Source organism: Siniperca chuatsi, linkage group LG13, assembly GCF_020085105.1.
Source record: "Siniperca chuatsi isolate FFG_IHB_CAS linkage group LG13, ASM2008510v1, whole genome shotgun sequence".
Lineage (NCBI taxonomy): Eukaryota > Metazoa > Chordata > Actinopteri > Centrarchiformes > Sinipercidae > Siniperca > Siniperca chuatsi.
In genome coordinates this window covers 23725634-23747765 of record NC_058054.1, presented here as the reverse complement: position 1 = coordinate 23747765, position 22132 = coordinate 23725634, and the positions used below count along the sequence as shown (strand labels likewise).

The 22132-nt window shown below is 39.2% G+C and overlaps 2 protein-coding genes across 2 annotated transcripts; both read left to right on the top strand.

The window, feature by feature from the left end:
- Nucleotides 1-56: 56 nt before the first annotated feature.
- Nucleotides 57-11854, top strand: toe1 (target of EGR1, exonuclease). The gene is made up of 8 exons (XM_044218830.1): nt 57-474; nt 4580-4620; nt 4791-4887; nt 5217-5375; nt 6249-6362; nt 7230-7378; nt 9763-9925; nt 10037-11854. The coding sequence occupies exons 1-8, from the start codon at nt 361-363 to the stop codon at nt 10811-10813; spliced, it is 1614 nt and encodes a 537-aa protein (XP_044074765.1). The 5' UTR covers nt 57-360; the 3' UTR covers nt 10814-11854.
- Nucleotides 11855-17901: 6047 nt separating this feature from the next.
- On the top strand, nt 17902-20222 carry tmem53 (transmembrane protein 53). Its single transcript, XM_044220084.1, has 3 exons — nt 17902-18175; nt 18357-18460; nt 18632-20222. Exons 1-3 carry the CDS (start codon nt 18121-18123, stop codon nt 19331-19333), a joined length of 861 nt encoding a protein of 286 aa, XP_044076019.1. The 5' UTR covers nt 17902-18120; the 3' UTR covers nt 19334-20222.
- The last annotated feature ends 1910 nt before the right edge of the window (nt 20223-22132 follow it).

The following is a 22132-nucleotide window of genomic DNA, read 5'->3' as shown; positions in this document are numbered from 1 at the left end:
CATTTAGCGGCAAACCATTTTTATTTGCACTCAGGTAATAGTCCAACTACTATGGATTTTTGTCACAGGACCCCGAGACGCACGTTGAAATGTTTACGGTGGAGGCGCTATTAGCTGACGACCCGAAATAAGTGCTAATAAATTCACAACTGTTAAAATAATTACCGAATATATGAAGATAATATAACAAGTAAGCAACATGCAAGGGCTCCGCATATGGCAGCTGATAATGAAAATCTTTGCAAGGTAGTTAGCTAAGTAATATTCCAGGCAACAAGTTAGCCGTCGGTAACTGTGCAGACAACGTTTCAGGCGCGAATAAGAGCTGTTTGTTTTCTACACAATTAAGTTGAAACAAACATGGCATCCTCAATGGTAGTACCAGTAATTGATGTCCAGAATGATAATTTCAAAGAGCTTTGGCCTGCTATGGTAGTGGCCATTAAATCGTCTTCCTTCGTTGCAGTGGACACGGTAAGTTCAGGTGTGTGCGTGTGTGAGCGGAGGTTGAGCATTCATGTGAACAAACTAACGTTACATTGAAGGCTCTTGAAACACTAAAACCACTCCATGGCTTTTCTTAAGGACACTGTGACAAAACAAATAGAATTATGATCATGTAGACCCCCCCCCCCTCTTATTTATCTCTGGTTCTTTTTACTAACTAGCGCAGTTTGTATTTTTATGTGCGCACGCACACCCATACAATCTGTCTTCTTCTTCGTAAAGTTTTATGGCGGTTGGCAACCAACGTTATGGTGCATTACCGCCACCAACTGGAATGGAGTGTGGATCGGGACTCTAACCATACATTCACTAATGATTAAATAAAAGAAAATAAACTGAGAAAAAACAATTAAAAAAAATTTAAATTAAATAAACACACCATAGTTATATTATCTTTATTAAATTTGTTCTCCTAAGATAATGAAACAACAATAGATAAAGATAACACTTCTCTAGAACTTCTTTGTAAAAGATCTCGTAAATCAAACCTTATACCTTTCTTTAAGGTTCAGTGTCAGTTCTCTTCTCTCAGCATCAAATTTTGGACAGTAAATCATAACATGTTTTAAAGTTTCTTCTTGATCACAGAATGTACATCTTCCTGTATTATGTTTTCCTATTTTACCTAATGTTCTGTTTAATCCTGTATGACCAAAACGTAGCCTGGATATTATAGTTTCCTCTTTCCTGGTTCTCCCCGTTTTCCTCATCACACCTACTTTTCTCTACCACCTTCCTGTTCTCTCTTCTTCCCACTGCTTTTGCCACCTTTCTTTCAACTTATCCTTAATTGTAGTTTTCATTTCCGTTTTACTAAGGGCTACTGTAATGTCAGTGTGATTCATTTTTGTGGCTTCTTTTGCACACTTGTCAGCTATTTCATTTCCTTTGATTCCTATACGTGCTGGTATCCATACAAATGTCATATTTAGCCCCATCATTTGAATTCTATATAGTGTTTGTTGTATCTCTATTAAGACATCTGGTCTGCTGTCTGAATGGCTGTGTTTCAAGCTGATTAATGACGAGCTGGAATCAGAGCATATTACTGCTCTCAAAGGTCTCACATCTTCAACCCGTTGCAGTGCTAACAAAATTGCCAGAATCTCTCCTGTATACACTGATACTCCATCACTGATTCGTTTGCCAATTTTAATATTGAAATCTGGAACTATGAATGAAATACCAATTTTGTTCGCTGTGTTCTCTGAAGCATCTGTATAAATTTTTACCACAGCTGTAGTAGATACTTTCTGTATATGTCTATATTATCTGTGGATGTAAAATAAGCTCCTTTTCTTTGTTCTTTTTGCCAAGCATTGTGAGATCTACAGTCGGGTCAGGGAGTATCCAAGGATGTACTACTGGGAGTGATACTGTTGGACTTATGGTTATTTCAGTTACTCCTAGTTCTTTTGCTTTCTGCTCAATTGTCCATCCAAAACTTTGTGTTTCTCTCCTCTCCTTTTCCCAACAGGGTTTTAGTGCATCTAGCGTCGGATGATCTTCATTATGTCCTTTTAAACGAACCCAGTAGTGTAAAGATAGCTGTGCTCTCCTTAATTCCAGTGGCATTTCCCCCATTTCCACTTGTAATGCTGATGTTGGGGTTGTTCTGATGGCACCTGAACATAGTCTTAAAGCCTGATATTGAATGTTGTCTAACGTTTTGAGAGATGTACTTGCTGCAGATCCAAACGCTACACACCCATAATCTAATACTGATCTCATTAATCCTTGTAGATGGTTTTCAATGCTGATCTCTCTGTCCCCCATTCACTTCCCACCAGACTTCTCATTACATTTAATACTTTTTTACACTTGTCAGTTACCTTCTGAATATGTACTGCCCATGTGACTCTTTCATCAAACCACAACCCTAGAAATTTAAATTGTTTCACTCTCTCCAATTCTTGATTATATAATTTTAATTTAAAATTACGATCATTTCTTTTTCGTGTAAAGAACATTGTCTTTGTTTTGTCTACTGAGAACTTAAATCCCCACTTTCTTCTATTTTAACAATAGCCATTCTTCTACTTTAACAATAGCCTCCTGTATTTTCTTCACACTAAATTCCAAATTTCTCCCTCTTTTCCATATTGACCCATCATCCGCCAAAAGAGTGAATCCCATCCCATTCTCCAAATTCAGAAAAACATAATTTCTCATAATAGAAAATAACACAGGACTCAATATACTCCCTTGTGGAGTTCCATTTTCAACAAAAATCTTCTAAATCGATCTTCCATATAAAAAGTATTTGATCCACCTATACATTAGGCCTTTAACCCCTAATTTACTTAGTTTAATTAATAATCCTTCCCTCCACATATTATAAGCCTTCTCTATATATAAAAAAATGGCCACTATGCTTTCCCTATTAATCTGCGCTTTCCTTATTTCATGTTCTAAACATATAGCAAGATCCATGGTGTTTCTACCTCTTCTGAATCCACTTTGATATTTTGATACACAGCCTTCGCTTTCCATATAATATGTCACTCTTACATTTATCATTCTCTCCATTATTTTGCATACATTGGAGGTCAAGGCAACAGGCCTATATTTCTCTGGGTTTGTGCAATCTTTTCTGGGTTTGCGTATCGGGACTACAACAGCTTCTTTCAAACAATCTATCTCTCTCTCTCTTTCTTTCTTTCTTTCTCTCTCTCTCACTCACTCACTCACTCACTCACTCACTCACTCACTCACTCACTCACACTCTCTCTCTCTCTTTCTCTCACTCTGGCTGTATTTGGAACCACCTACTACAGATGTATGCAGTGTGTACTACATACTGCGTACTGCTTTTTATAGTACTATGCAGTATGAAACCGTTTCTGGTTTTGGAGGTTCGGAAGTAAACAGTAGGAGGAATATAAATGTAAATACCACTTATAACATTTTTTGAATTTAACCTTGTGTAAGACTCGGCTACAGCCTGTCTGTAACGAACGCATCGCTACATTTGTCCTGCTAACGTTACCAATAACAAAGCCATAATGTTTAATTTAAGCCTGCTAAGCTACCGTTGGATATCACGAAGACAGCAACGTTAACCTTAGCGAGCTGTCAATAAGAAAACAACGTGTCATACATAACTTAAGTCTAACGTTGTTATATTTTTTATTAGGGACAAAGGAGTTATATTCCTCATTGTCCACCACTGACGCAGGTGACGCGGGTTGTAGAAACTACCTAATTAAATAAAGATTAAATACTTTTTTTTTTTTTTTTTTAAACCGTTGTTGTGACCGTTCCAGTGCTTTGCATTGTGGGACACAGTACCAGAGGTAGACTACTACATGCTCCATTCTGGCCAAATCAGTAGGTACTGCTAGTATAGTAGGTGGTTTCGAATACAGCCTCTCTCTCTTTGGTCGGCCTCTATCTGGTCTCTGGTGACACTCAGCTCCTCTGTTGGTCAGGGAAATCAGGCGGGAGCCCTAGTCCATCCTCCAACAAAAAGTGTGCCACCCCTCAGTGGACAGGCTGAAAGCAATGCCACCCTAAAGGGTGGGGGGAAAGATAAATAAAAATGTTATTAAAACAAAAAAGACAGGGAGGTGGACTTAGCTGACTCACCCAGCCTGTTTCCCCTCTGGAGCCTCTGCATGTGTTGCTGGAGGCCCAGGTGGGGGGCCTGTCACCTGCTGCTCCGGGGCCTTAGTCTGGCCACACTCCTTATTGTTCACTGACGATGACAGTAATAACTATATTGTTATTATTGTCGTTGCAGAATATATTTGTTATTACCATAAGATTAATACTATTTCCCCTTCTTTCTTTCCCCCAAACATTCCATATTCCTCACACATAACACCGACACATGCACACACACACACACATAACTCAGCCCTCCCTTCAACAATACTCTAATTAAGCAGATCTAACCTCTACTTTCAAACTCTCGACATATGTCATCCCATGCATCATTGCAACTGCTTTGTCTTCCTGTCTGTATGTTTGTCCATTTTGTCTGTTTGAATTACTTTCTTTGTCTTTGTTTTGTCACATGATTTCCCCAATTAAAAAGAAATGTAGTAAGTGGTTCCTGTGTCATTTTTAGGAGCTGAGTGGTCTTGGAAACAGGAAATCCTTGCTGGCCGAGTGAGTAAAAACATTAACGGTCCTCTCCTCACTTCTTCCTAACACCTGAAATAGTATCAACAGGTTGTCGTGCAAGAATCCATGCATGCAGAATATGTGGTGCTATACTATCTCTTACTGCTTATTAGTGTTTCTGTAAGTTCACCCTGACCCTCGCTGTCATGTTTCAGATCTATAGAGGACAGATATAAAGCCATATGCCATGCAGCTCGCTCTCGCTCCATCCTCTCCCTGGGAATTGCCTGTTACAAGAAACTGGACTACAAGGTACAATAAAATGATGCCTTCTCCAATTGCATTAAACCCGTGTCCACATACATTTGGCCACATACTGTATATGAAATGATATATTTCTGATGAGGTATCACATACACTGGTAGAAGAATGCCAATTAGATGGTTCTCACACATACCTAAATCTTTTGTGAGTATCTATGATCTGTCTCCCACATCGTCATCACATTTAATGTATCTTATGCATGTCAGATAAGAGAATTTGCCACTGCAGACTTCTTTAATAGGACATGTGTTATGTCCATGAAGTTTATCCTCTGCCTCTTCCTTCTTTTATGTCTCCCCCCCCCCCTCCTTCCCCAGGCTGCAGACACATACTTAGTCCAGGTGTATAATCTCACCCTGCTGTGTTCAGAGGAGTACATCATAGAGCCCCAGTCAGTCCAGTTCCTGGTACAGCATGGATTTGACTTTAACAAGCAGTACGCCCATGGAATCCCTTACTGCAAGGGCAATAATAAGGTGATGATACTTACATGCTGTTCTGTTTTGTGCTGTGTGTTTTGAGCCTTGTCCTGACCCCACTGTGTTCTCTATTGTATTTGTCTGTGCCCTTCTGTTATGCCCTTCTGTCCTTTACGACAACTTTGTTTGATCCATCTCGTACTGGTGACCCGGGATGACAAAGTTGATAAATGCGCCATCTCGACTTGTATCTTGTCACAGGTGATTTGATACCTCATGAAAAGTTAGACGAGAATCATACCCTGGTCTCCCACATGGCAGTTCACTGGTCTTATAACTACACCATGTTGCGTTAGTTCCATTATTACATACAGTACATGATTATGGTATTTTTGTAGCATGTTTTCAAAATGGTTAAAATTACTTATGTGATTATTCAGTGATTTATATTGTTAACAGTATTGTGACTGTGACTCAAGTCATCACTTGAGGCAAATTGTCAGACGTCACACAGCTCCCTCTGTAGCCACAAAATACTTTATACAACTTTTTTCACATATGCAGTACTACTCCCCAAGACCTGAAACAGACTTGATGTTTAAAATCAGTGGAGTTCCCCTTTAAAATGATTTATGGTATGCTACATTCTTTACATTCTTGGGATAAATTATTTCTAAATTGGTGCTTATCCATTAAGTTTCTCTTTATTGTGATTGTTCTTTTTTTATTGATATGGCATAATGCAGATAAATTAGCATTAGCATTTCTCTGCTTCATGCATCGCGAGATACACCCATCATGACAGGACTAAAGCCGTCTAATGGTACAGGCCACATATTATATAGACAATGTTATGTTACTAGACCAGTATAACATGGAACAGGACACTTGATTTCTAGCTGTCTTTTCTCTCTCTACCTTCTGTGTCAGGGAGGATCAGATGACCGAGGTGTCCACATCCGGGCCTTATTCACTGAACTGCTGCGTGCCAGGAAACCCCTGGTGCTCCACAACGGCCTCATCGACATGGCCTTCCTTTACCAGGTACCACCAAGTTATTATGTTTGCTGTTCAATTTCATTCTTTTTCTGTTTATGATGTTAGTAGTGTTTCACATGTTTTCTTTACAGAAAGAAAATACCAAATTGACTTTTTTCAAATTAGGTCAATAATACTGACTGAAAAGTTCAAATCTGTAACTTTGTATAATTTGTTGCTCTCAAGCTATAGCAAAACCTTTTGCACTTGCTATATCGTCTTACCTAGTCATTGTTGGTCTTAGAGGTGCAATGATTAGTCGATCACTCTATACTCAACTATTTTGATCGATTTATTGTTCAAATAATTATTTTAAGCAAAAATGCCAAATGTTCAATTAACTTATACAGAATATTTAGACATTGGAATTGGAATGTGAATTTTTTTTTAAATATCCTAAATAAAAACATAACTAAAATCACACAACCAAAACAATAAATAAAATGGACTCAAACAAAAATTGCACTTAAATAAATATTAAACATTCTGCACAGGTGTAGGCTATAGAGTAGGTAATTCCATAACAGACAATATAGTAATGGTAGGGAAACCCCTGCTGTTTATTCTGGAATCTGTTGGCGAAAATGTTAATGACATTCTTATGTAAAAAAACACGCATGTAAACACAGTGGGCAATATCGAGGTCAGGAAAAATTATCGCAGTCGTGTCCATATATAATACGATAAGTCGATATCATGACAGGCGATAATTACATATCGTATATATCGTACTTTAACTCGATAACGTAATTATTGTGACAGGCCTACACACCGTGTCAGAAATCTTCAAAATATAATTCATGATTTATATGCCTTTCTCACAGCATGCTGCACTTATTTAATGACTGCTTTTTTTTACTCTTTTTCTACCAGAGTTTTTATGCTCATCTGCCCGAGCGCTTGGCCACCTTCACAGCCGACCTGTCTGAGATGTTTCCTGCTGGCATTTATGACACCAAATATGTCACTGAATTTGAGCTCCGGCTCACTGCCTCCTATCTGGAGTATGCCTATAAGAAATGGTGAGTATTGCTTAATAGTACAGATATATATACTGTGTGTGTGTGTGTGTATGTATGTATGTATGTATGTATGTATATATATATATATATATATATATATATATATATATATATATATATATACTGTATATATCAAATAATGGCTACGAACAAATAAAAGCCCGTCATTACGCCGACTTTTGCTTTTTTATGCTGAACCAAACAGTTCAGCAGTTCTGTAAGCAAAATTTCAATTTAATTGAGAATTGACGATGGATTGAATCAATCGGCAATGCCTATCTGCAATTTTTTTATATATTTATTTTTTGCCAGAAATCCACTGCCATGGTGAATTCTAAGGTGTGTTTACATGTACATACATAAATAAGCCATATTTTTTCTCTTGCATGCTGTATTTTATTTTAATTAATTCTGTCTGTAGCTTACCATGCATTTACAATTTGATGTGTATTTTAACTAGCAGCGCTACGGCTGCATAATTTTTCGGGGTCGGGCAGAACAGATCATTCTAAGACAGAGCTCAGAAGTGCAGTGAAAGCTTGTCTCCTTGTTGTTGGTTGTGTCAGTTAATAAATGCTGCAGCTTCTCAAGACCAAGAAAAGTCTCGTCTGTTGTTTCCCAACTGCGGGAAAAGTTAAGGGGGGTAGCTCCGAATGACACGGTAACAACCCTGCCTACATTTTAAGAGTGCTCAATTGGTGCTCAAAGTGGTCCAAAGTGGGCCAAGAAAATATCCCCTACACCATTACACCACCACCAGCAGCCTGAGCCGTTGATACAAGGCAGGGTGGATCCATGCTTTCATGTTGTTTAAGCCAAATTCTGACCCTACCATCTGAATGTCGTAGTAGAAATCCAGACTCATCAGACAGGCAACGGTTTTCCAATCTTCTATTGTCCAATTTTTGTGAGCCAGTGCCAGTTGTAGCCTCAGTTTCCTGTTCTTATCTGACAGGAGTGGAAATCGGTGTGGTCCTCTGCTGCTGTAGCCCATCTGCTTCACGGTTCGATGTGTTGTGCGTTCAGAGATGCTCTTCTGCATACTCAGGATGTAACGAGTGGTTATTTGAGTTACTGTTGCCTTTCTATCAGCTCAAACCAGTCTGGCCATTCTTCTCTGACCTCTGCCATTAACAAGGCATTTTCACCCCGAGAACTGCCGCTCACTGGATATTTTCTCTTTTTCGGACCGTTCTCTGTAAACCCTAGAGATGGTTGTGCGTGAAAATCCCAGTAGATCAGCAGTTTCTGAAATACTCAAACCAGCCCGTCTGTCACCAACAACCATCCCATGTTCAAAGTCACTTAAATCACCTTTCTTCCCCATTCTGATTCTTGGTTTGAACTTCAGCAGATCATCTTCACCATGTCTACATGCCTTAAATGCATTGAGTTGCTGCCAAGTGATTGGCTGATTAGATATTGGCGTTAACGAGGAGTTGAACAGGTGTACCTAATAAAGTGGCTGATGAGTTTATATCATATCAGTCTTCCAACAGTCAATTGAAATTGAAATTGTCCTGACAAATACAAATACTACAAATACTTGCAAATAGTGTTTGATGACAGACTGAAATTTAGTTAATATACAGATTTCAATGTTAAAAAAACAAACAAAAAAGGCTCAGCAGCATCTGGGCTGTCTAAATACACTAAACTCCATTTCAAACTTTTTCATTTATTTGCTGGTTTATATACCTTTGTCAAAAGGACAAGAACTGATTGGAAAGTGTCATTAACCTCAGCTCTAAAATTATTAAGTAAAACACAGACATCCCTTGCACAGCTATTAAACCACAAATAAAGCATATGATTATCAATGACCCCACACATGTCTTCTACGACTACTTTAATGCAATCAGGAATCTGTTTTAGATCTCCTCTATGTAAGACAAGTACAAGGACGTTCAGGACAGTTTAGCTTGTGTATAGATAGATAAATGTACCTGCACTTTTTGCATATTTTGACATAATGTGCTTTTTTGAAATCATATGCCTTCATGGTGTTGGATATTGTTGGTCAGCTACAGATTGACCAATGCTATTAACCCTTGTGTATTTCAACTTTTTATTACATGATTGTATTTTTTAATTGTCTTTATTGTATGTGGATGAATTGTTTGTGTATGTGTGTGTCAGATTTCCCCTTGAGGGACAAAGTGTTTTGAATTGAATTAAATTGAATTGTATCTATGTCAACCATAATGCACAAGATGTCACAATGTAAGAAAATGATGGACGAGGCAGAAGTGAAAAGCAGAGCAGAATGGCGTTTTGTGTCCATTATTTTTAATATCAGGACACCTCAGAGTGCATTATTGTACTTGTATCATTGGTGGAAAAATAATGTCATAATGTCCTTCTCCGTTCCCGCCTCCTTCCAGTAAGCTGGATAACAGTCGCAGTGTGACTTCTGGAGGGACTGGACTTAATGTTCATGTAGAGTTCTGTCAGTATGCCGGTGACATGTCCAGCTATGTGGACTACAGAGTGTGTCCAGCTGTGGCGTCTCCTGAGGGACAGACTGACATCTGCCAGCGCTTCTCTGTGAGTTTCAACCTTTTCTCTTTTCTTTTCCTTTTTTTTTTTTTTTTTTTAAAGTAAATGTTTTTATGAACCACCCTGTCTTTCTGTTTGTGTGTGTTTGTCGTCTGACAGGCATTTGGCTGGTGTCCGAATGGCACCCAGTGTCCATTATCCCATGACACTGACCTGATCGTCCTCCAGGACGAGAAAGGCATGGGGGACAAGAGAAAAAAGAGGAAGAGACAGAGAAACAAGAAGAGAGGTGGAGGCGAGGCAGCAGAGGGCTCTTCCGTCTTTGACGGTGCCCCCGAAAACAAAATACCTCACATGGAGGTAGATCCCGAAGAAACACCAGATGACCAGGGAGGGGCTGAGCCATGCCCAGAAAGTGGGCCTCTAATGGACAGTGACGGAAACACCCAACGCTATGAAGGAGAGAACATGAATACGGACAGCGAGGGGAACGGAGTGCATGAAGACAATACAGACTTCAGAAACTCTGCAACAACTGCCACAACTGATGACGACAAAAACACAAAAACCAACACAAACGATGGTGTAGAAAGCAGAACAGAAGACAGAGGGAGAGAAAAGTTTAGTGACCACCCATCTAAGACTGACGATCAGAAGAAGAAGGCTGACACAGGAACGCACCGGGCGGGGTTTGATGCCTTCATGACGGGATACATCTTTGCCTATTCATGTACCCTCATCAAGAAGGACGGAGTGGGAGCTGTAGAGAAGAAGGAGCACCAGAAGGAGGAGGAGCAGTCGAGGCTTCCTACCTGTGTCAATAAGGTCTACCTCAGCGGCAAGGCCGCTCCTCTCAACGTGGTTAAAAGCACCTTCTCCAAATCGTCTAAGGCCCATGTGCAGAAAATGGAGATGGTTTGGGAAGGGAGAGTGTAGTGTGCACACGTGCAAACAGCAGGGCAATTACAGTGTATACATGTGCAGGTTCACAATAAATTTTTTTAGCCATGCTAGCAGCGTGGCTCTATGGATAGCAATTTCAGTCCACCACTTTGGTCTGTTTGCTGTGAAATTTTGTACAGACATTCATGGTCCCCAGAGAATGAATCCTACTGACTTTAGTGATCCCCTGACTTTTCCTCTATTACCGCCATGAGACATGATGTTAATGGTTTTTGGTTCTTAATGAAATATCTTGACAACTATTAGATAAATTGCCATGAAATTTGGTAGAGATGTCCATGTCCCCCTCAGGATGAATCTGAAAAACTTTAGTGAGCCCCTTACTTTTCCTCTATTGCCATCATCAGGTCAAACTGTTAATTTATCCACTACTTTGGTTTATGACCAAATACTTGCAAAACTAATGACGTTTCTATCAGCATCAGCTAGTTTAGCATGCTAACATGCTAAACTAAGATGGTGAACATGCTAAACATTAGCCTGTTAGCATTGTCAGTGTGAGGATGTTAGCATGCTCACATTAGCAGTTAGCTCAAAGCACCACCGAGCATTAGTAATCTCACAGAGCCGCTATCATGGCTTTTTGGGTGATTTCTGTTGACTTTTTAAGAAAAGGGTATAAAAATCAGGGGTGGTGGTCAGTTTATGTTCATGGCAAAAAAACGTTCAGTCAGACAGTGTAGACAATTGAAGGAGATAAAATGTCACATTTTTCTCATCCATTTTGGTCCGTTCCTTATGCCCCCATATTGTTTTTATTTATTTAGCAGTCTTCTGTGAATTTTTTACCTAATTAAACTGCCAAAAATGGCATTAGTGACTTGCAATTGTAAAACCAGCAATACATTGCAATGCAGAGGCACCTGTTTTAATTTAGTTAGCAAGCATTTCTATGGTTTCTCTGCAAACAGCCAAGGTGAGATCATGATTGATATGCTTTTATCTCACTTTTCAGATTTTGTATCATTTCCTATTTCTGAAGTTACCTGTGGAAAATAAACTCATGCTCTTTAACAATGACTCTTGTCTTTATTTCATCTTCTGGGTTTATCTGGAAGAATGATACAGAATGTCAAGCGCACACACATGCATGGATGGACACCCACGAATGGACAGTCCAAGGTACAGTACTAACTGCAAATATTGTTGTAGAATTGCTGTGTGTTCAGACTGTATAGGTTACAGTAAAACAAAAGTGTATATAGTTATACAGTAGTTCCCACTCAGACAATATCAGTAACCATGGTGCTGTATATAACAAGACTAAGAGTCTCCAGCCATGCTAGTGGCTCTTAGGCACAGCAGTGCTTTAAGCTAAATGCTAACCTCAGCATGTCAATATACTGATGTTTAGCAGGTACAATGTTGACCATGTTCACTATCTCAGTTTAGTGTGTTAATAGGCTAACACTTACTAATTAGCACAAATCTGAAAACCCTCCTCTCCACACCAAAATAGTAACAGAAATTCGAAACTGGAAAAAAAAACTGACAGCGTAAAAAAAAGCTTCAGCTCTGCCAGATGCAAAGGGTATCTCTGGAATCACTGGTCCTGCCAGACAGAGGCCACTCGTCAGTGACAAAAAGGGTCACTGCAGTCGTCCTGCCAGATGCTTTGGTGTGATACCTGTGGTGTGGTAGTGAGGAAGGGTAAATGATTCCCGGAGACTTGTCAGCCATGTAGACCATCGTGGAGTTGGTCTGAGTCGCTCTCATCAGACCGCCTCAGCCTCTTAGCAGCAGCCTGCTCCTCGTCGCTCTCTTCCCTGCTCCTCCTTCTGGAGGAACGGAGGCCAGAAGTTGAGGAAGAGTGAGGGTCTTCTTCCAGAGAGCTATCACTGCTGAAGAATCCTAGAGACTCCTCTGAGGAGAGTGGCCCACTGGTCTCAGCATCACCAAGACCAAACACCTCAAGTTCAGGGTTCTCAATGCCATCCTCTTCAACCACACCAGCAACATCCATTCCACCATCAGGATCAGCATTAGGGAAAGCATGAGCGAAAACATGAGCAGCAGCATAAACAAAAGCAAAAGGATCAGCATAAAGCGTGAGGAGGAGCATGAGGAGCAGCAATAAGAGAAGCAAAAAAAATCAGCATGGGGAAAATCAAAAGGATCAGCATAAGGTGCAGCATAAGGAAAAGTGTGAGGAGGAGCATGAGGAGCAACATAAGGACAAGCAAAAGGATAAGCACTAGGAGCAGTATGAAAAGCAGCATAAGGAAAAGCAAAAGGAGCAGCATGGAGGAAAGCATTAAGATAAGCATAAGGCAAATCGAAAGGAAACGTATAAGGAGCAGCATGGAGAACAGGATAATAAACAGGCATATGAGCAGCAGGACCCTGTTATCTCCAGTCCATCCCAAAGTTCCGTAGTGGACTTGAGAAGTGGGAGGTCTGGCATTTTCATCATCATTGTGATTCAATGATGATGAAAATGATGATCAATCATCCCTCTCACCGTCTCCATCATCTCTGTGAGGCTCAGCCACCTGAAGCACATCCTTATTACCAACACCAACAACGTCTATCTCTTCCTCCTCTTCCTGGTCATCAGGGGGCAGTGGAGAATTGATGATCCTGTTCTCTTTAGGCCTTTCAGCATCGGGGCGTTCAATACCCCTAATTAATAACTTTTTGACCATGTATATTCTCATGTACCTACACTAACTGTGGATACTGTACTGCACCAGGTGCATCACAAGCACCTTGTGGAGAAGCCACCAACTCACAAGGTGCTACTACCACCTCTAAAAGTAACACCAAATATTGTGCAGTTCTGCTACTGTTATTTTGAACACATGCCAGAGTCATGCGATGCTGCCTTCATGCTAGAATAGAAATTACTGTTCACACTGCTTTTTTATTTATGCAACATTTCTAATTACAACATCTTAGTCAGGCAATCTGTGTGAACACAAAGCAGGCAATGAAAATAGCAAAATGTCGAGTACAAGCTCTAAGAGTGATGCTTGAATAGAACAGCTCTGGCTGTAGGTCAATAACAGTCAGACACTTGTACTTCACTTTATCTCCTTCACTCAGGCTCATAACAACATCGATCTGTTGCTGTGTTTTGAGTCATATCTGAAAATTATAGTTAATTCATCTTATAAACTTTGAACTTTTGAAGCAAAGCTTCTACAATCACAACACAAGCAAAGTCAACTATCCACATAGAAGAACAGGCCCTGGTTTGTTTACACCTGCATTTGATGCAATTGATGCCTTCAAATCACCACACCATTATTAACACATTCTACACCTTTCCCAGGACAATCCTTACATTCCTACAATCTCATATTCATTTTACACCGAGAAAACGTGTGTGTCTGTTTCCATCAAAACTGTGTTTCACACAGTTTGACTAAATGTCCATCTTCAAAATTCAACACTTGACATTGATTTAGGACTAATTTTGTACTGAAAAAATGTTTTTAAGGATCTCAGGAAGATAAATGAATAAATTAGGTGTGATATTAGAAGAAGTCTTGCATAGTAGTTCAACCACCGTCTGACTGGTCAGAAGGTGCTCCTCCATGGAGGTCCATTAAAAGCCATTTTCCCAGCAGCAGGTCACTTTTACAATAAAGTTTTTTTTCTCACTTTTCCTCTTGTTCAGTTCTCCAACAAATCGTTTTCCAACAGTTTTTCAGTTATCCAAGAGTTCATTTTCCAGCAGACAAGTTTTGCATCAGGTCAACTTGTGTCAAGTCCAAGTGCCAATGAGGGTAAAACTTTATTTCGATAGTGCGCCTACAGATAGTTTATATTAGTATTTGTAACATTTCAACTGTTTTGCTTTGTCTGTAGATGTTTAACAGATTATCAATAGAGTATATGTGACGATTCATGAACATACCCTAAGCAAGATGTTGTTTTGTGCCTAAACCTAACCAAACCTAGGAAACGGTTTTATTTGTGAAACCGTTGAATTGTTGATTCTCAACTAATAAGCTGTTGAAAAGTTACAAGTGCTCTATAAACTATCTGTAGGCAGATCATCCAAATAAAGTGTAACCCAAATGAGAAATTGCAAAGGTCTGTTGCTCTAATATCACCTTGGGTCACGTCACCATTCTGTTTCCATGGCTTTTACTGACGCACGAACACGCTTGTGCGTGAGAGAGATGATTTACGGTAAATGGATGATAATTATTATACCATGGTCTGGGTGAATGCTCGATTCTGATTGGCTGCAGTGTGTCCATTAATTCCTGACAATGGACACCTACTGTAGTTCCAGTAGTTCCAGTGAAACTGGCACCGTTCTGAATGAATGCTCTTGCTACATAATGCTAAAAGTATCAGCCTGTATAGATGAGTGTAGTCCTTCAGTGCCTCAGCCTCTGAACACCACAGGATGGCGACTGTAGGGTTGAGCGAGTACTCGGCTGAAACTAGTATCTGGTACAGATGATGTACTTTTTTCTTGCGAGCTTCATCAAAGTAAAATGTGTCAATATCTGTACTATAAATATAGCAACTTTTAGGAAAAGAACTTGTTCTGTAAATAGTTCTCTTACTCTTGTGATCAAAAACATTGCTCCGAAGCTCAATTCTGAGGCTGTTCTGTAAATATATCAATGAATATAGCAACTTCTGCAATCAACCCATATCAATTTCAGGCTTAAATGAACAATTTCCAGTTATTCACGACCACTTCCGGTTTAAGCACCACCCACGTCCGGTTTAAGCCCCGCCCATTCTGAATACGAATACTGATTATTTAGTTGGTTGAACAGAGACAGAAACTGATTATTTAGTTGGTTGAACAGAGACAGATACAGATAATGGTGTACTTGCTCATCCCTAGGTGACTGTAACACACAACCCTCCCGATTTTCCCAGGAGATTCCCGTTTTTCATTGCCCTCTCCCGGTTTCCTCCCTGAGTCACAATTCTCTAGTATTTCTTCCGATTTATGACAAAATTTCACACATTTTTTCCTTTTCGTTATCACAACCTGTTTCTGGCACTGTACAGCGCATTTTCGCTCGCACGCTCGCGCCTTGTCCTCCTCAGTGAATGAGCGATGGAGAGAGTAGAAAGAAATACTCAAGCTCATTTCAGACTAGAAAGAATTCCCGTTTTTTACAGAGGGGGGCAGGGGCAAAAAATTAATGAAAACTGATGAATATTAGTTTTTAGATTCATACAAATTCATAGCAGAGGAGCGAATTATTCTGTAATCTTTCCTGAGAATTAAAAGTAAAATGAAAAGTATTTAACATAAATTTGTTATGGCTTGTGAAAAATTTCAGATTTTGATTGCAAAACAAATGAAAATATAAATAATAGTCTTCATTTTTTATCTTTGGCAAGTGACCATGGTATAATAATAATGATAATAATAATAAAACTTTATTTATAGAGCACTTATCAAAACAAAGTACAAAGTGCTTCACAACAAGAAAAATAAAATAACACAGTAAATAACGAAATATAGAGAAATAAAACACATGAAATACAGAAAAGCAATAAAATAAACAGTCAAATAAACAGCCAGTTCAGGTAAAATCAGGATATGCTTTCAGATAAAAATGTGTTTTGAGACGAGACTTAAACGAAGACAAGCGGGATAATGCCCTTCAAGGTGTGCATAATCAGGAATTAATGGACTCCGCTGCGTATCGGACGGTTCTGGCCTCCCCGCCGTCCAATAATTCCTGATAATAGACATCTCATATCATTATCCCTTCTGTGTGATTAGTGACGTGTTTGATCTGTCATTGCCTCTATAGACTGTCAGAAACTCTTGCAGCACCTGAATGTGTCTATACAGCCTGATGATAAACACACTTTTGTCACTTGTTTATGAATTCATGATAGCCTACAAAACTGCAGAGGCAAATGTTCTCCATATTTTCAATAGATTATGTTTATTAGCGTTTCCATCTGCTCAGAAATCATTATGTTCGTGGCTTTTTGGCTGACGCGCACACTCAAGACCTCTTCATATTTGCAAAAGAAAATATAATAGTGTGCATTTGAATGATTCTTACCAACACTGTCAATCACAACTGTTTGCAGAATGTACAAAGTCATTTTTTTTTTATAAATAGCTGTAGCATCAGCAGTGGGAATATGTGTGCAGCATCTGCAGTCTCCAATTTTACGCATGGCTTGCACAGCGGGTACCGTCATTTATTAAGCTAAATCTAAATCTTCGGGCCCACTGGGATGATGGTTAATTGACCGTTTGTGCTTGTGTATCAGCTGTTCCACACAGATACCAAGTTTAAACAGTGAGATAATTTAGCGGCCGAGTTTTTGCTTAAGCAAATCTCTGGATCATCCAAATGAGTTCTGTCTGTCAGCAGGATTATTACAGAGTTCACAGTTGATGTGTTAAGTGGCCGGACTTCCTTTCTCATGTGTTTACAGAGGCATTATTATGCCTAAATATGAGTAACTGAATGCAACCTTTCCAATCAACTATTAAAAAATATAGTCAGTAAAAACACGTTTTAGATGTAGCCCCAATTCTTTTCTTAAATAACTTTGTGCACCTCACACAGTGACAGCAGTTTCAGTCATTCTCTGATGATGTATAATAAATGTGGGATGCTGTATATTAATAAGTTCAGTATAATATTCAAAATATTAATATGCTGCAAATATAGGCCTACTGCTTTATACTAATTACAGATTTTTTACGTAGGCTATATAACACTATACCCCCCCCAATCTTCTAATATCTTCTAAAATCCTCAGATTCTGGTTTGGAGGTAGTAACTCATTAGCCTATAGTCTATATTACCAGCTTAATGCAGACTGGACTCAACAAAAAGTGAAATCGTATCACGCAGAAGTAGGCCTCTACACTCACAGCATCACAGAGTTATCATACTCAAATTATTCTTCCACTTTGTTTAGTGTTATCTTTCATTTTCAACAATCCAAGTCTACATTTTAATGATTTATATTCACTAAATATCTATCAGTAGCTACAGCATACACAAGACTATGGAATGGAATTCTATGATGAAGAATTTTACCAATTTGAACGACATATAATACTATTATACAGAGGGGGGCGGTATTGTAACATTAGCTGGATGCTATCCGCTGTTCAACCACACGAAGAAGAAGCAATGCTCCGGTAGGGAAGGGAGACTGGTGACAGTCCATCGACCTGTCTGTCTGAGCTATTTGTTCCAAGCTGGCATTGTTAAATTCAGCGCTCTGTAGCTTGTCTATCATCCTGTTTTCAATAGCCAAATGAACCAAACATTAACATTATTAGAGAACAACAGCTGATACTCTCGCGTACAGAAATGGCAGACGATGAAATAGACTACAATATCGTGTTCCCAGATGCGGGGACGTCGGGTGAGCATCATTTCATTGTACTGTATGTTCATGACTCAGTTAGCTTAGCGTACAGGCTAACATTATCTTACAAAGAAACCGTGAAAAATGGAATTCTGCTGAGTGTTAGCTTAGCGTGCTATCTTAGTTTAGCTTCGCTTGCTGTGACAACATGCTGTTTTATCGTCTGGTTTGTTTTCAGAGAGACACTGGCAGGGGACAAAGGAGCCAGTTGTGATTCTGTTGGGTTGGGCTGGTTGCAAAGACAAACACCTCTCCAAATACAGCTCCATCTACAATGAACAGGTTTCAAACTAAATAAGATAATCTCACAAGACATTCTGCTTACTGTTTTGTCCGTTTGGCAGCATTGGGGCATTACAGAGGCGGTAATCCTGTCAACAACTCATATCTACTTATTTCATTTCGTCCTGTCTTTGTCTTTTCACTTTCTTTCTTTGTTTTCTTCACTTTTAGGGATGTGTCACCATCCGTTACACAGCTCCCTTGAAGACGGTCTTCATCTCAGAGTCGTTTGGCTACAAGGAGCTGAGCAGTACAGCCCTGAAGTTGCTGGAGATCCTCTATGACTATGAGGTGGAGAACAGTCCTATTGTCTTTCACACATTCAGTAATGGTGGCTTCATGCTGTACCGTTACATTATAGAGTTGTTGCACAATGATAAACATTTCAGCTCCCTGTGTGTGATTGGGGCCATAGTGGACAGTGCCCCAGGTAGTGGGAATGTTCGAGGGGCCCTGCGTGCACTGACGGCCACCCTGGGGCCCAAAATAAGTCCTGTTTTAAGGTACGTCCTCTTAGCCCTTTTCGCAGTGACTGTTTTCCTGTTGCGAGTCGTGCTGTACCCCTTGACCAAGTACATCCACAAGAACCACTATGACGCAGTGCAAGAGAGGCCGCCCGCCTGGCCTCATTTCTACCTGTACTCCAGAGCTGACGAGGTGATCCGGCACCGGGACATCGAGCTCTTTGTGGAGACTCTGAAGCAGAGAGGCGTCCCGGTGGACAGTTTTGATTTTGTTTCCAGTCCCCATGTTGGTCATTTCCGGGATTTTCCTGAGCAGTATGCTCTTAAGTGCCGCAATTTCCTGGTTGCTTGCATGAAGGACTTGGAAGGGACTGAGATAAAGAAGAGACAGAAGGTTCAGAATCAATGAAACTTGGAGAGAACTCACAAGATTTTGCTAACCCTCTGTTAAGCAGTCTTTTCCAGATTTTTTCGAAGAGAGGTGAAGAAAATCAGACAACTTCTTCTAAGTGATCTGAAAAATCATTTAGAAAATGAGGCTGAAGATTTTTGCAAGACAGCTGGAATTTGAGCTGAACTAGTACAAGATCTTGGAAATGTTTTTCCATCCATTGTGCACCATAATGGGAAGGTTCCACAGATGTGGTCTATGTGTACTGTGCTTAATCCATGTCGGGAAAACCAGCCACATGAAACACTGTAATTCACATAGCCCTAAAGTGTGTGGCACAAAGGCCTAACCCTGCCTACTCAAATGTTTTTGCAACAGTCATATACCATATGTAAAAATAACAATACAAACTATTGCTTTACACTGGAAAATAAATCCTTTAGGATAATTTAAATGGTATTTAATATTGCTGTGGAATGTGATGCATTATAGGTTAGTTGTAGTTATTCTAAAACTTAGGCTGGGTATTGGAAAATAATCTGTCTTCTATTTATAAAATTTGCAATGTATTTATGGTTTTAATCTCACAATTTGTCATTAAAATGAAATCACAAGGGTGCTTACAATGAAGTCAACTGTAAAAAAAAAAAAAAAAAAAAAAAAGATTAATCGCATAATATGTTGTTTTTTCAAAATAAAAAGGTCTCAAACTTGCTGCCTTAAACAGTAAATGCCTTTTTGATTTTTTTTGGTTCCGGAAATTGTAGAATACCCAGCCCTAATATGTTATACACAATTGACTTAGTTCAAGAAAAAAGGTGATAGACAATGAATGTATATGCCCAGCACAACTATTGTGATCTTTCTAACTGATGTGCCTTCAATAAATCAGAATGCTCATAGAAAAGTATGTCAGCCTATTTATTTTGAATGATTCCAAATGCTCCTTGGAAAATCAAGAACTTGAGTATAACTTTAAATGCAGTAGGAAAGTAGTTAAACACCACTAGCTCTATTAATAAAAATACTGGTGTTATATACTGTATAATGGAGGGGTATGATAAACCAGATGAAAATACATTTTGAAAGCATAATATCTCAGCCTCTGGGAATCTCTAAAATATATGGATGCAATATATTCACTGACAACAGTGATTTATTTTCTGCCAAAATAGGCTATCTTGCTATACACTATCCACTCGTTATTGACATTTAACTGAAATCACAATCTTTTCCCTAACCTTAACCAAAGTGCTTTTGTTGCCTCTAACCACAGAAGTCTGGATTCTGGTGTCACAGTCCTGCACTTTGTATTCCCACCATCTACCCAACTACCTCTGTGCAGAACTGTTCTGTTTCATTCACTACAAGAAACGTTGTCTCTGAACATAATCCAGGAATTCTGAAAACAATTTAGTAATATACACGCACAATATACACTATCCGACACACAAAATGTGGTGATAATGGTCTACATATGTAAGTTGACATTTCAGTTTAAAATGTAAAGTGAACAGTAGTGAGTCCTGCTTTTATTGTTCATTTACAGTGCTGAACCGTGGACGGGGTGTAGTCAAAACAAAGCATTTTTACCATTTTAATTAGGTTTAATTAAAATTAAGTTTATATCAACTCTTTCTTCTATTAGTTATGAGGGCTGTTTCATTTTAACTTCAGTTGATCTCTTGACCGTGTTCCATGACCAGAGGGACTCACTTTGTGTACGAAATAAACTTCATCTCGAGAGGGCTTCATTGAAGGGAAGACATCAAGACAAGGTGTCTATGAGATCTCATACCCAGAGGCAGATAAAAATCCAGCCATTTCCCCTCCACTCTCATCATGAGACATCAGGAACTGTTTGAAGAGCGTGACTCTGAATTGGTCCAGCAGGGATGGTTATTGAATGTCTACGACATGTCAGATTTGACATTTGGAAGAGCGAGTGGTTGGCATTTGTCTCTGCGCCAGGCCAGGCCCTGGCACTTCATGTATCATGTAGAGCTGCTTGGAGGAAAGAGGAAAGTTTACATATCGGCACAGACAGATGAACATCGCTTACTGGAGTGCATATGAGACAGGCTGCCCTGATCCTGCTGGTGGTCTCTGGATTGTTTCTATGACATAGGAAGTCCTCAATGGTCGCCCTGTTCACTCTGAATCAAAGTGCTACACAAAATGCTGTTATCTTTGATTTATCTTTACAGAAAGATGTATCACAGACTGTATTACTGTGACCTCAAAAACATCTGCAAGATTGGAAATGTCTGTATTTGTTATAGCGAAAAACAGAATCACATTTAGATAGTACTGGAGTATTCAGATCCTTTACTTGAGCAAAAGTAATGCGCAATTCTACAATGTAAAACTAAGCCTTGCACTGAACATTCCACTTAAGCAAAAGTACAGACGTATTAGCAGCAAAGTACGTATTATTCAAAATTGTCCCCTCATTATACACATATTATATGTATTATATCATTGATTATATGTAAACTGCATTTGAATATAATAGTTGGCCAAAGTGGAGCTAATTTTCAAATTTCCTTTATTGGCATGACCACTATCAAGTAAAGTAGACTTGTACAAATACTGTTGTACTGTTGTAGTTTTACAATGTAGTTATAATACAGAATGTAAGAAAAAAGACGACAAATGGTTTGCACATAAATGGAAATATTTAAGTAACGTACAAGCACCTCAAAACTGTACTCAAATGTAGTATTTGAGTAAATGTACTTACTTTTCAGCCCTGCATCTACTGTAGGTTACTGCACTGTATCACAGAACTTTCCAATGGCAGACATTTTGATTTAT

Coding starts and splice junctions, on each gene's coding strand:
- toe1 (XM_044218830.1), top strand. CDS start 361: ATGGCATCCTCAATGGTAGTACCAGTAATTGATGTCCAGAATGATAAT. Junction 4,621..4,790: donor AGGAAATCCTTGCTGGCCGA/GTGAGTAAAAAC, acceptor GTCATGTTTCAG/ATCTATAGAGGACAGATATA. Junction 4,888..5,216: donor ACAAGAAACTGGACTACAAG/GTACAATAAAAT, acceptor CTCCTTCCCCAG/GCTGCAGACACATACTTAGT.
- tmem53 (XM_044220084.1), top strand. CDS start 18,121: ATGGCAGACGATGAAATAGACTACAATATCGTGTTCCCAGATGCGGGG. Junction 18,176..18,356: donor CCCAGATGCGGGGACGTCGG/GTGAGCATCATT, acceptor GTTTGTTTTCAG/AGAGACACTGGCAGGGGACA. Junction 18,461..18,631: donor GCTCCATCTACAATGAACAG/GTTTCAAACTAA, acceptor CTTCACTTTTAG/GGATGTGTCACCATCCGTTA.